General features: G+C 21.7%; 5 protein-coding genes across 5 annotated transcripts; 3 read left to right on the plus strand and 2 right to left on the minus strand.

Moving 5' to 3' along the window:
* Nucleotides 1-2,164: 2,164 nt before the first annotated feature.
* Nucleotides 2,165-3,314, plus strand: PCHAS_0525411 (CIR protein; the record flags this gene model as incomplete). The annotated part of the gene is made up of 3 exons (XM_016798229.1): nucleotides 2,165-2,179; nucleotides 2,299-3,078; nucleotides 3,180-3,314. 3 exons carry the CDS (start codon nucleotides 2,165-2,167, stop codon nucleotides 3,312-3,314), a joined length of 930 nt encoding a protein of 309 aa, XP_016655467.1.
* Nucleotides 3,315-5,838: 2,524 nt separating this feature from the next.
* On the plus strand, nucleotides 5,839-6,953 carry PCHAS_0525421 (CIR protein; the record flags this gene model as incomplete). The annotated part of the gene is made up of 3 exons (XM_051320974.1): nucleotides 5,839-5,841; nucleotides 5,938-6,714; nucleotides 6,819-6,953. 3 exons carry the CDS (start codon nucleotides 5,839-5,841, stop codon nucleotides 6,951-6,953), a joined length of 915 nt encoding a protein of 304 aa, XP_051176930.1.
* Nucleotides 6,954-8,250: 1,297 nt separating this feature from the next.
* On the minus strand, nucleotides 8,251-9,184 carry PCHAS_0525431 (erythrocyte membrane antigen 1; the record flags this gene model as incomplete). Its single annotated transcript, XM_016798227.1, has 2 exons — nucleotides 8,251-8,961; nucleotides 9,092-9,184. The coding sequence occupies 2 exons, from the start codon at nucleotides 9,182-9,184 to the stop codon at nucleotides 8,251-8,253; spliced, it is 804 nt and encodes a 267-aa protein (XP_016655465.1).
* A 2,617-nt stretch (nucleotides 9,185-11,801) lies between these two features.
* PCHAS_0525441 (Plasmodium exported protein, unknown function) lies at nucleotides 11,802-12,229 on the plus strand (the record flags this gene model as incomplete). The annotated part of the gene is made up of 2 exons (XM_051320976.1): nucleotides 11,802-11,877; nucleotides 11,955-12,229. 2 exons carry the CDS (start codon nucleotides 11,802-11,804, stop codon nucleotides 12,227-12,229), a joined length of 351 nt encoding a protein of 116 aa, XP_051176931.1.
* Nucleotides 12,230-13,313: 1,084 nt separating this feature from the next.
* On the minus strand, nucleotides 13,314-14,096 carry PCHAS_0525451 (Plasmodium exported protein, unknown function; the record flags this gene model as incomplete). The annotated part of the gene is made up of 2 exons (XM_016798226.1): nucleotides 13,314-13,934; nucleotides 14,025-14,096. The coding sequence occupies 2 exons, from the start codon at nucleotides 14,094-14,096 to the stop codon at nucleotides 13,314-13,316; spliced, it is 693 nt and encodes a 230-aa protein (XP_016655464.1).
* Nucleotides 14,097-15,548: the final 1,452 nt, after the last annotated feature.

Genomic DNA, 15,548 nt, shown 5'->3' on the forward strand with positions numbered 1-15,548 from the left:
ATTTATTGCTAATTTGGGGCTAACTATGCATAAGAACCTTTATTATCTATTATATAAGATTTATTAGTCCATATATATATTGAATCATGAATAGCATAGCATGTTTCTTTATTTGATGAAGCATATTACTTAGAAAAACTTATTATTTGTACCATATTTATTTTAATTTCAATTATAACGTTCCCTAGCCAAGCTATAATAATAAAACTATATATGCATCTATATATTATAATAAAAATCATTTTGAATATTCCTCTATATTACAATATATATTCAGATTAATATATGTGTTTGTAGCATTAATTAAACAAACTACTAATATATAATAATAAAATATAGATTCATAAACTATCGATCGATGTTCGATAATACAACGTTACCTATAAAAGGCATATTATGCATCTAACATTTTTAATAATACATAAAAAATTCACTATATATATGGATACTGTCCTTTTAACTTTCAGTTATATATATCATTTTATGTTAAAGTTTCAAATTCAAATAATAGGAATAATTCTATATACATTAATTTATTTAATATAAAGGATAATATTATATTAATCATTATTAATTTTTAAACTATATAGCTTTGATGTATAAATAAATTATATTTTAAAATAGTTAAAAAATAAAATATAAGTATATTAAAAAAAATTATATCACATTTTGTTCTAGTAATTATAAATAATATTATAGATGGAATAGCATTATTATTATAGGCTTATAGATATAATATAACAAAATACTTTACTAATAAATAATATTGAAATATTGTTTTATTGTGGAAATTTCATATAATTAAATATGAATATTATTTTGTCGAAAAGGAATATAATAATTAAATTTCTTTGAGCTAATAATATTTATATTAGGTTATTATATATACACAAACTTATAAATATATAATTTAAATATATTGTTATTACGAAATAACATATATTCTAAAATGCTCCACATTAAATCAATAAAATACGGAAATATTATACATTGATTTAAAGTGCTCCTATTAAGTGCTCCTATTAAGTGCATTAAATGTATCACTGTAGTATACAATGCTATAGCCCAAACAACAATAACAATATTAGATTAATATATTATGTTTATTTGATACACAATATAGATATAAATTTATTATATATATTCTTAAAGGTATAACGAAATTAAAATTGTATGCATAAAATATCAAATGAAATATTACACTTTTGATTTAGTATTTTTTTTAATGTGTTAATATTAGAATTAACGATACCAATAAAAATAACAATAATTCTCCTCAAAAGTATAGTTTTTATATCTAAAACTAAATACTTTTTATTATAAAATATACAATCATAATATATGTTTAGGTTCTAATAAAATTGGGTTTATAAAATGTAAATTATGTTGCACTGCTCCAAAATTAATTGATCATTCCAACCAAAGAGTACAATTATAAATTAAACAAACAATCGGTTTAAAATATCTTATATGAAAACATTTTTATTAAACTCATTTTGATAACATAAAACCGCGTTTATTACATATTCACATATCACATAGTTAATAAGAAAGAAAAATGTGATATATATTAATTATTATTCTAAAAATATATTATATACAATGGATTATTTAAGCTTATAATTAGCTCAATAAATATGGGTCATTGTTAATTGTTGTGTTAAATCATAGAAAGATGGTCAAAATATATTATAAAAGAACCCATAGAGTATATTCCTAAATTGGTGTACATAGGAATAAAAGCCAAGTTATTGGATTTATTAAAATGAATCATGAATTTATATATATTTATGTATATGTAATTAGAAATGGAAAAATGCAACTTAATTTGAAAATACAATAATTTTAGAAAAAACTGCATTATATATTATAAGAAGCAAGTACATAAAAATGATATTTATCATATTAAATAACGATTTATATACTTTCAAGGATTGTAGTAATAATAGTATTTTTTGTACAAAATGCATCATATATACATATGGCAAAAGTATATTAAGCAACCCCTATTTAAGGTAATTTAGCTAATTGCCATAAGCATAATATGTTTAACGAAATATAATTGCTATGTAAAGAGATTAGTAGATACAATAAATATTTTATGCAATATATATAAATAGTATCGTTCAGCATAATCTCCAAATTATAACAAAACTTCATTATAATGGCTTCTGCAGTGGTATATATACTTTTTCTTATATTATTTGGATGTTGCATTGCATATAAATTATATTAATTTTCATTTCAGTAACATTTATACTAATACATATTTTATTAATTTTTATAATATTTTCATAGTGTGGTGCAATTAATACGATCGAGAGACTTATTGATGTGAAGGAGAAAGATTCAAGAGTATATTTTACCCCTAACCATGCATTGAAGGCTTATTGTAATGTTAAGGAGAGGGGGACAGGAGTATGTTTTAGTTATGCCGAAATAGTTAGCTCTGCTGTTTTATTTTTATTAAAATTGCTAGAGATTGATTATCATTACGAGGATGATTTAAAAAATGCTAAACTTGCCGAATACGCTATTTTATGGTTAAGTTATAAACTAAATAAATACTCACAAAAAGGAATAACCAAATTAAATGATTTTTATACTCAACATATAGAAAAAAATAAGTATTATAATGTGGAAATAACTAAATCTAGTGATAAAAAAACTTATAAGGATATTATAGATAGAAAACATGATTTGATGAATATTGGTATTAAAGAAATATCTCAATTTTATGATGCATTTAAATCATTATGTGATATGTATACTGAACTTGATAAAGAGAATCAAGATTGTGAATATTATTTCAGAAAAGCTAACGAACTTGTTGAAAATTTTGAAAAACTTAATGGAAATTCTGATATTAATGAAAGCAGTTCGTATAGAAAAATATTGTACACTTTATCAACTGATTATGATGATTTTAAAAATTATTTTGTTAAAAAATGTAGTGGTTATACCGATCTTCCACCTCTTTCAAAGATAAAAACTCTACAATTTTCGTCGATAACAAGTAAATTAATTCCAGTTTTATTGGCATTTGCAATACCAATTTTCTTGGGAATTGCTTATAAGGTAAATAATAAGGAATTTATAAATATAATATTAAAAATGATTTTCATTAAATATATGCAAACTTTAACAAACATCATATGCTTCTTGACATTTTATATTAGTATTCATTATTAGGATTCGATAAACGACTTCATATACAATATTTAAGAGAAAAACGAAAAAAAATAAAGAGGAAAGAGTATAATTATATATTATTCGAAGAGAGTGATTATTCCAGGAATAGTAATAATTATTGATGTATGTTAAGGCTGACTATTTGGAAATAAATAATTTTTGACCATAATTTTTGACCATAATTTTTGACCATAATTTTGGGGTTTATAAGAATTTTTAAATAATATAATCAATAAAATATTTATGTATATTTATTGTATGTTTGCATATTTTTATGTTGTGGATCAGGGTTGAGGTTGTGTTTATGGAACCCATATATGGATTAGGGTTATATACCGCATTGCATTAAATTTTGCGTAATTTGATAATATATTAGTTTAAGTAATTGTTTTAAATATATATAGGAAATAAAGTATTAAAATATGTATAGGACAAATCACAAGAATTGGATTTCGTGTTAATATAACTTAATGATAATGGCTTATGGGGCAATCGATCAAATATTGGAATCGATATAGAAAGATGAATCCAAAGTATCGATATAGTTATAGAAGAGGCGTTGATTTAAATAATTATAATATTTAATGTGAGAAACTGATGGAGAAAAATTGGAATAAAAAACAATAATTTATTATAATTTCAATCAAAAGACATTTAGAGCGATTTCCTTCCTCAGTACCTCTTGAGCCCGATGATAAATGAAGAAAGTAATGGAGATAAGAAAGAAGTTGTTGAGTTTATGAGAAAATGGAATTATTAAGCATGTAGAAAATTATATGGCAATTATTATTTTATTTTTTGTTAATTTTTTTTGTTTATAAAAGAAAAAACGATTATTTATATGATAAAATTATTAATAACTTTTATTTTGAGGTTCAGAATTTATGAGCCTATTTTAAAACTCAATATAAGTATTAAAATGATAAATATGTAAATTCATTTATTATTATAGGTAACTAAAGTCATAAGAATAATTAAAAAATATATTTATATTATTATAATATTATAAGTATGATGCTGCTGGAATGGTTCACTTAATTTTCAATTTTAAATATATTTATATAATTTTAAAAATACAAATATCACTAACATAATGAATGACTAAAAAATATATATTTTTTTTAAATCAATAAATATTGAAATATTTCATAATAAAGTTTTTAAAAAAATATAAAAAGTGTCCCTTTAAATCTCTTCATGCATTTCGATATAGAATGTTTTTTTATGCATATTCAGTAAAAAATTATATAAAAATATAATGATATTTTCTAACAGAGATATATAAATATATATTTTATTGAATGAATAATAAATCAATGGGATATAACAGTGCATTATAAAGGCATCAGCGTTACATATTTTGTTAAATATACAATTGGGGATATATGGTTTTATATTATAAAAAATTTGATTGATGGGAAACAGTTAAAGATTCAATTATATCAATTCCTTTTTATTATTGCACATTAGAGTGCATTATATTATTAGTGTTTGCAATTCATCATTTTTTAATCTAAAATAGCAATATTTTATCATATAATTAATAAAATATAAATTTTTTAATAAATTATCTGAATGTATACACATTGACAATTAGAAAATTAGAATACATAAGATAAAAATGAAAATTCAAACCATTTAGCTAATATTTATATATTAAAAGAGCAAATATATCTTTTATCTCTCCCCTAACAAAGGGTAATATAACAGCCTAATTACACCTAGTTTTCAATTATATTTTAAACTTGCATCAATAGTTATTTATGTGTTATAAACTAATATTTTCTAAGTATTATTTTAAAAATAATATGACTTTAAAGAATTATTTAAGATTATAAATAGCTCAACAAATACGGGTTTAGTGCTAATTGTCGTTTTAAATAGTATAAAAGGTGCGTAAAATATGTTATAAAATTATCAAATAAGATATATTTTTAAATTGAGTATATAGGAATAAAAATAAAGTTATTGGATTTATTAAAATTGGTTATGAGTTTATCCATATTAAATAAAATCAATATTAAAATTATGCATATTCAATTTATTTTGTAAATTCTATAACTTTAGAAAAAAACTATATTATATATTATAAGAAACAAGTATATAAATATTTAATCTATCTTATTAAATATCTATTTATATACTTTTAATGATTATAATAATAGCCTAATTCATAACTTTTTAGATTTATTCAGCACTTATGCTTTAGAAAATATTCTACTAAAAAAGGATATGGTATAGATTTTTTATGTTAAAATATACGTATAAGGAAATATGGTTTAAATTCATTATAAAAGTATATGCATTTTTATAATAAAGCCATACCACATTTTAGTAAAAATAATATTTTTTGTATAAAACGGATCATACATACATTCAATCGGGAGTGTATTAAACAACCTTCTATTTAATGTAATATAGCCAATTATCATAAAAAGAAATAGAACGCTTCTTTAGTAATAATATTATTTTGTTATTCTATACTAATTTAATTATTGAGAAAATTATAATATATTTAACTACAGACAGTTGCCATATATAAGGATAAAGTATTTGTGTCACATATTTGGTGCAGTGTATATAAAACAGCATGATCCCACTCAATTTACAAATCAAAAATAAAATTTCATTATAATGGCTGAAAATATGGTATATGCATTTTTTGATATTGTATTATATATAAATGTCATTAACTTTGTTTTAATAATACACATGTCTAATAATTATTTTTAATTGTTTTCTTAGTGTAGAAGTTTCTATAATGTATGGACTGATTTTCTCGATCAATTAAATGAAGGAGACTATAAATTTAATGATGATGAATATTCCACAAACTTGTTCACTAACAAAAGTGATAATGATATCGATAAAGTTAATGCTGTATCATTTTGGTTATTTGAACAAAATTTATGGGATTGTTCTTCGTCATCGATTAATGCAAAAAGTAATACCGATATTGTCTATTACATTGTGATATGGTTAATTCATATGTTAAGACTAAAGAACGATGGCCAAATCGACAATGTAATTAATTTTTATAATACTTGTATACAACCTACTCAAGAATATATTAATTCTATAAAAGATACTAATTCTAATGCTTATAATATCTATAAGAAGCTTATAGATAATAAACTATATTTGATGAATAAGGATATTAAAGATATATCTATATTTTATGATGCACTTAAATCGTTATGTAACATGTATAATAAATTTGATGACGACGATTCAGATTGCACACAATGTTTGGATGATGCCAAAAATTTTGCTAAAAAATATGAAATACTCTTTAATAATAATAATAATAATGGTACTGATACTGAAGGCAGTCTATATAGTCAAATATTATCTATATTATCAACTGATTATTATAATTTTATAAATCTATGCTATGAAAAAAAAGAAGGATGTGGTCGTTTTCCATGCCTCCCACCTTATTCACGATGTTCATTAACAAAAAATGCGCTAATTACATTTATATTTGTTGCAATACCTATTTTCTTGGGATTTGCTTATAAGGTAAATAAAAAGGATTTTAAAAATATAATCTTTAAAATTTATTTTTGTAATTCTTTATATGGGATTATCAAAAAATGTATATACGATTACCATTTTTATATTAGTATTCATTATTTGGATTTGGTAAACGATCTCAAAAACAATATTTAAGAGAAAAACGAAAAAAAATAAAGAGGAAAGAGTATAATTATATATTATTCGACGAGAGTGATTATTCCAGGAATAGTAATAATGATTGATATATGTTAAGGCTGACTATTTGGAAATAATCAATTTTTTACCATAATTTGGAACATAAATTTGGGGTTTATAAGAATATTTAAATAATGTAATCAATAAAACATAAAGTTATATATGTATATTTATTATATATTTTTTGTATGTTTTTATGTTGTGAATCAGGGTTAAAGTTGTGTTTGTGGAACCCATATTCGGGTTATAGTTAAGTGTTAAATTGTGTTTAATTCTGTATAATTTGATAATATATTAGTTTAAATAATTGTTTTAAATATGTATAGGAAATAAATTATTAAAAAAAGTATAGGAAAACTTATAATAATTGCATTTTGTGTTAATATAACTTAATAGTAAATATGTTGAACTATGCACTTTTTATGTTTATTGTTAATTTATGATTAATGGTTTATAGATCAATTGATCAAATATTGGAATCGACATCGAAAGATGAATCCAAAGTGCCGATTTTCTTATAGAAGAGACGTGACTTAAATTATTACAAAATTTATCATGAGAAAATGGGTAAAAGAAGGAAGTTTACAATAAAATAATATATTATGATTTCCTCACCCAATATCACCTGAACCATATGATAAATGAAGAAAGTAATGGAGATAATAAAGAAGTTGCTGAGTTGAGGAGAAAATAGGATTATTATATACATAAAATGTTATCGAGGTCGATTATGTACATTTATTAATTTATTTTTTTGATTTTTTTTGTTAATAAAATAAAAGATGATTATTTATACGACAAATTTAATTAATGCCTTTTATTTTGGGAACAAAATATTAGCATATATAGATTCTTATATTCATAATTTCATTCTTCATAGTTAAATTGGGATAGTAATTCTATCAAATTGTGTGATAAGACATAATAACTAAATTAAATTACTATTATTATATGTTTTATTTTTTATAATTAAAATAACTTATAAATTCATGATAAATTTAATTGTAATATTTTATATGATAACCACACTAAATATTTATATCATTAAAATGTAATTAAAAATTATGATAAAATTTAAACATATTTAAAATATGGTATGCACAAAAGCAAACCATACTAAATAATATATATAGTCATGTTTAACATGAATATAAGAAAACGACATTTTAAAAATTAAAAAAGTATATAACTTGAAATGTTTGCAAGCATTTAGTCGTTTCTTATTACTATTATTATTCTATAAAAAAATATATTATATATAATAGTTTCGCTTTTGCTCATTGTGATTTTTCAATAATTATTTTTAGGGCTACATCACTTTATATTTCCTTTATGCATCATTTATTAATTCCAGCATTTTATTTTATTCATCAGCTTCGTCATCTTTTTCTTTCTCTCGATCTTCTTCATTTTTTTTTCCTCCATCTTCTTCATTTCTGTTTTATCAATTTCTGTTTTATCAATTTCCGCTTTATCCTTTTTCCAGACACGATACAACCTTCTTACTATCTCTTTAATTTTTTTATCATCTTCTCTATCCTCGGGAAATAATTGAGCTATCGATTTTTCTTCTAATTCATCTTTTTCTTCAATTTTATTTTCATTTTCTTTATCTTCATGTAGTATATTTGAGTCGTTTTCATGTATTGTATTTATTTCTTGTTTTTCAGACATCCTACATATTGGAGTGTAGGTTCCACTTTGTTTATGTGCGTTCTTTTGTTTGCGTTGATAATATTCGCTAAGAGGTATAAAATTAAGTTTAATCATATGATCATAATCTTCTTCATATGGTCTAACATACCATCCTGATAAAACGGAATCGTTTTTTCTTCTTGAAAATCCTGTAACTTCATCAATAATCATACCATCGGTTTCTGAGACAAAGGGATCATCTAATTCCTTCAGGCGTCCTTTGCAACCTTCTAATGTCATTGGTTCGAATTCTTCTATAAATTTGAGATTTGGTAAATCAGGGTTATACTCATCCTTACCTTCAACTAGTTCATCTGCCGTCTTATGGCCTTTCTTTGTTTTTTTTCTACAGAATGGAAACTAAAAAAAATAACAAAATTAAAAATATATCAAATGTTGTTAATTTATTATTATATTTATATACAAAATTAAAACAATTAATATGGACATATATAATATGATGCATTATTGTGCTTATTTATTATATTACGCAACCCGTGGTGGACTCTGATTCCGAACTGTTTTTTGCTAAAACTATACTAAATAGTATTGAGGAAATTAGGCCTAATGATATTATCTTCATCTTTAGTAGTGATTATTTGCAATTATATATAGGTAAAACTTATTTTGTATTATTGCCAACTTAAATATAAGATTGCAATATTCTATTATATAGACATTTACTCCAAATGCAATAACTAATATAACAGTAAGAAAATAAAAAACAATATATAATTTTATAAATAAATGTATTAAATTGTGATATAAATACATAATATGCGTTCCCGACAACGCAACTTTAAACTCTGTGCAATTCAAATTATTAATAAGGGAATAAAATAATTTTGGTTTATCATATATATTAAATATGCAACAAACTGAAATGTATAGACATGAACAAATATACATAAACTTTTGGAAAATCATGTAACATATAATGCACTTTTCATAATCTATGCATAAAAAGAATGATATCCAATATATTTATATTCCTTTTAAATAAATCAATTGTTTAGATCCCCGTAACCATTTTATTTTTGCAAATGAATTGCTAATTCAAATAATGATAATAGTTTTTATTCATCAAAAGGACTATATCAATCAAATATGTATATTATATATCGTTTTTAGCTATTTTAATATTTATAAATATTTTATGGTATGTATTTCCGAGGTTCTAAGTATGCTTTATACGTATTAAATATTTAAAGACCGATTTTAAATATCATTTTATGTTATAAAGGAGTATTAATGATTCAAAAGAATATTAAGATTTTTATAAAAGTAAAAAACTTTAGTTTAATAATTTAATATATAAATATTGTGCTATGTACATTATTAAATAATAAGAAATAATCAGAGATATTATTATATGAAATACTGGTCTGGTGTAATAGTTACATTGGGTTATTAAAATGTGTTGTATTAATATATATATAATATATACAACCTGATTGAAGTTTTTTATGAGATTACAATGATGGTAGCAAGAAATATCCTCATTAAACTGATTACATTTTTGCTATGTCTAGCTTGGTTTTGATGATAAGAGAAAGATTTACCAAAAAATATGCCATTATAACAATTTAACTCTTAATAAAGACCTTATGTCAATTAATGTTAGTATTTAGTTCCATTTTAAGCCCTAATTTTATTATATATTTTCCCATTTTATATAAATCAAAAATATATTATATAAGGTATGTGTGACATGGGATTGGTAACTTATAAAAAAGGTACTTAATTTATGTAATTTAGGCTTATAATGAATTGTCCAATAAATTGGAAAACCCATTGTTCAATAAAAATAAATACAAAATGGTTTATACAACACAAGGGATGAGCTATGTATATATAAATTACAAAGCAAGCCTGCTTGAGTGAAATCAAAATTTTGAGTAATTGTAAATGCTTTTAAAAAAAATAATATATTTGTTAATTGAATTGAGAAATTTTACTATATAAAATAAAATAATATTCTTAATATAATTTAATGGCAATTTCCAGCTATATCCCTTATAATTAATGGATACACCTTATATATTTTCATAAACATAAAGCATAAAAATAAAGTTACATATATGGCTTATTAACTCAAAAAAAATGTAAAAATTTATTAATTTGAAATGCTAAAAAAAAGTAATTATTTATATAAAAATTTTTTATCATTTATGTTTTATTTGTTTATGATATATAATAAAAAAAATGTATTTTTGTGAAAATGTGTAATAGTGGAAAGTATATAAATACAAAATAAATCACATTTGTATATTTATTAACAATTTATTGATATTATGCGATAATTCATTGTATTTGTAATTCCAAAATATTTGTTTTATTTTTATATTTACTATTATTGTTTGGGCGTATTTATATAAGCCAATTTTGTTATTTATATAAGCCTGTTTTAAGCTAAATTATATATAGTTGTTTGGGTTGCAATTTTCATATTTTATAAATAATCATTATATATTTTTATTGTTTGTTTATTTATTAATGTTATATACATTTGTTTATAATTTGTTTTTACCGATATATAATAAATATTTACAAAATGCTTAGTGATTGTACAAATGAATTATAATGACAACATGCATACGCGTAGGAAATTGTAAAATTTTGATTTCGAGAGTACATAAGTGGGTATATAATTCATCATTATAATTATTATTTTATCATTAATAATCAAAGTGTAAATGAAAACAGAATTATCTATAATAATATAAATCACTAATATAAGTTATATGAACAATATGGATCCATATATTAAACTTTGGTTGGATAATTAAAGTGTAAATATAATAACGAGAAAATGCTAAAATCAATAGACAAAATAATGAGAAGGATAAAAATAAATTGAAAGTTTCTTTATTAAAAGATTCGCCCCCAATTGTACTAAATAAAATATGGCTCCCGAATAAAAAATTTGAACCATTACATAATGATTATACTCCAATTGAATAAAATCCAGATGATTTGTTAAAAAAGCAAAATAATATAAAAGTAGAAAATACATTATATCAAGTACACAAACCACTAAATAAAGGCATAACAAAGGAAAATGTAATACAGGATTATAAGCATTTTATAAATACAGATACTAAACAAAATGAAATAAAGGAAATAAATAAAATAAGAGACTCATATGACCAAACAAAACATATCCATCAAATAAAAAAGAAATAATTATCGAAATATTTATGAATGACACAAACAAAAAAGAATTAAAGACAAAAAATGATACAAATAAAAAATATGATGTATTAAATAAGGATAGTTTCGAAAACCCAAATGAATTCAAATTGGAAAGAGCATACCAAATAATAAAGATAATAACGATGACAAATTTATAGAGCATGAAAAAAATTGTTTAACTCAATTAAATATTAATAATAAAAAGGAAATTATTAGGCCAAAAGATGAGAATGTAAAAGTTTTAGACATATCCCCCATAAATAAAACAGAGGAAAAAAGTAATAATAATCCAAATTTAGACGGAAATGATATTACAGATTTTTTTGATAACGATGAGATACAAGATTTATTGGTTGAAGTGCCCAATTGGAATTGCGATAAACGTTGCAATTGTTATATATGTGCTCACAAAGATAATAGTAGAATTAAATGATATGGGTAAATTTGATAAATTCCATAAACATCGAAAGAAGTTTATAAATAAATTAAAAAAATTTAATAGGAAAGTAATGAAGAAAATTGCCAATAATAATTAAAATTTTATTATGAATAATAAAACACAACATTTATAAAAATATATTTTGTGTATAATTTAACATTAAAATACATTATATGCATCGATATGCAATAATATATTGTTTTAGTTGAATTTATTTTTTTTGTTTTTGTGTCTTTTTTACATTTCCACTATTATAAATAACAAATATGTTGATTATTACTGATATGTTATTTTCACCATTTGTTTATTTATATGCTATATCCTTGTCTAATTTATTATATTCTCAATTGTTTTGTATTCTACGATTTTGCGTAGATTTTATAATAAAATACATATGGTTATTGTTTAGTAATTGGATTTTTCATTTTATAAATGTATTATAATATAAAATTGTTAATAAACTTTTAATATAAATCCAAATTATACTTTAAATCATTAATTAATTTTATATTTTTTTTATATATAATATGCTCTCCCTTTTTACTTAAATTAATACTAAGTGTATATAACAAACTTCTTTAACATGTCTAGGATGTTAGTTGGAGTTTTTAATTTATAATAAATATATTTATCAAACAAACGAAAAAAATAAATGCCAAATATGAACAAAAAAATAAAAGCAAACAAAGTTCGGATTTTTATGACAATTCTATATTATATGTAAATACAATAAATATATCAATATACGAAAAATATGCAATTAATCACAGTTTTTAAAGAACACATGATAAATATATTTATTTCATAGTACATATATCTGGGGAATCTATACAAATACTATTTTTTATTATCATTTTAAAGGTGTTATTGCCAAAGCATAAACAAATCGTGAAATATACAATTTATGCATCGGATTACATAAAAAACGCGAATATTTACTATTAAATGAAATTATATCAATATAATTATTTATTAATATTCACCATTTTTTATGTATGATTATAGTTTAAGGATCCAATGGATGTATATATTTTATGTTTCATTGCATAAATAAATTTTAAAATGCCCTTAAATGATATTAAATATTTTGTTTTCTGGTCTTGAAACCCACATTAAGTAAAAATGTACCGACATATGAATACAAAGCGAAGGATAACCAATAGTTAGAAACATACTCGGGAGCCAATATATCTGTAGGGTTTAATATTTGGTTAATTGGGAAACCAAGGGCAAAAGCTCCAGCACCAAAAAATCCTGATCTCACATTAACATTGCATATATACTTTTTGATTTTCTTCATATTAATACCCAAAAAATATTTGGGATTTTTGTCATAGCTGTTTTCTAAGGTTTTTCGTTTATTGCATGATTTGTGATTAGAAGAATATCCTTCGTCCTCAGATTCTGTCTCATCATCATCATCATCGTCATCGTCATCGTCATCGTCATCGTTAATCATATTATTATTATTCATATTTTCTTTTATAAATTTTTCTAAATTAACAATATCGTTTTCATTTAGATTTATTTCCAATTTTCCTTTTTGTGACTCGGCATTGAATTCCATTTCTTTTTGTCGATGTGAACTTAGAGGATTTGTGGTTGGTACTACTTCACACTCTGCTAATAATCTATTAATTCTTGATGACAATGTAACTGCTGCATTGGACTCTTTAAATATATGTTCGCTCTTATTCTCCTAAAAATAGTACATATAAATTAAATATATATTGGAATAATAATAGTATCATAATAATAGAATCATTTTATGTATCATATTTATTCTTGCCTCATGTTGATAATATTGACAACATATTATCAAGGCAAATACAAAAGGGTTAATAAAAAATACTGAGTTCATTTTTTTATTCGGTATCTTAATAGTTTGAATAACTAAATAAAATATAAATGTTTTTTGCTTAGTTATCTTTAAATAATAATACTATCGTTAATTAATAACCCAATTTTATTTTATGTATGCGTTTATTAAAAATTAAATCCAAGAAAACGTAAATAAAAAATATCAATATAATTTATTTAATATTCACAAATATAATAATGTCTTATTATAGTTATATTTCTAATTATACGATTATAACGATCTTTATAAAAAAAATTAATATATATCTAATTAAAAACAAATTCTATAATTGAAATTAGTAAATATAACAAATAATGGAAATAATGATTCCATATTAAAATTATGTGATCTTTCTTAATACTTCTTTTTATGTAAAGTATTATTGATGTATCTTGTATTTTATTATTAATATTAAAATATAAGTATTAATAAATAATAATAAACTTTAAAAAAATTGGAAATCTTAAAAATAAGCAATAATAATAAACAAAAAAAATTATTTATTAGAAAATATAATAATAGTAATAGTTGTAAATATTTAATTATATATACAAAAAATTAAAAAATTATTTATTCGATCCTAAAATATCCATAATTTTTTATATAACTTTTTCTTTTATAAATAAAAAAATGCATGAATATTTTCCCTATAATAATAATTTTATAAACAACGCTCCTCGCTATAAATAATAATATTTTATTAATTTTATATACATGTCTTAACTACAAATAGCAATTAGGTAAAATGAAATTCCAATAAATGGACAATTATAAAATTATATGGATTAAATTAAGTAAAATGAAATTCCAATAACTGGACAATTATAAAATTATATGGATTAAATTAAGTAAAATGAAATATATAAAATTTAATAAAATTAATAAATATAAATATGCAATATTATATATATATTATATTAATTTGATATTGTTTATAATAATATTTAATTTATTAGAAAAAGCGGTTTAAAAATGCCATAAATATTTTATGTGCATAAAAAATTGTTTTATTATAATATTAAGTCAAATTGACATTGTTACTTTATATAAATAGCTTAAATAGATTCCATTATTTTATATTTTGTCTGAATATCGTAAATAATAATATGTTTTTCAAATATCTTTTACATAAGCCCATAGTATATTATTCAAACATAATAAATTTTGGGCCATAAATATAAATGGTGTCTTACAAAAATATTAAAAATTATTTTAATAGTTTTTTTAAAATTCGATTTATATATTTCGATTTTATCGAGGTTTAGGGTTTAGGGTTTAGGTTTAGGGTTTAGGTTAGGGTTCAGGGTTTAGGGTTTAGGGTTCAGGTTTAGGGTTTAGGGTTTAGGGTTTAGGTTCAGGTTTAGGGTTTAGGGTTTAGGGTTCAGGGTTTAGGGTTTAGGGTTTAGGTTTAGGTTCAGGTTTAGGGTTAGGTTTAGGGTTTAGGTTTAGGTT

Source organism: Plasmodium chabaudi (assembly GCF_900002335.3).
Source record: "Plasmodium chabaudi chabaudi strain AS genome assembly, chromosome: 5".
Lineage (NCBI taxonomy): Eukaryota > Apicomplexa > Aconoidasida > Haemosporida > Plasmodiidae > Plasmodium > Plasmodium chabaudi.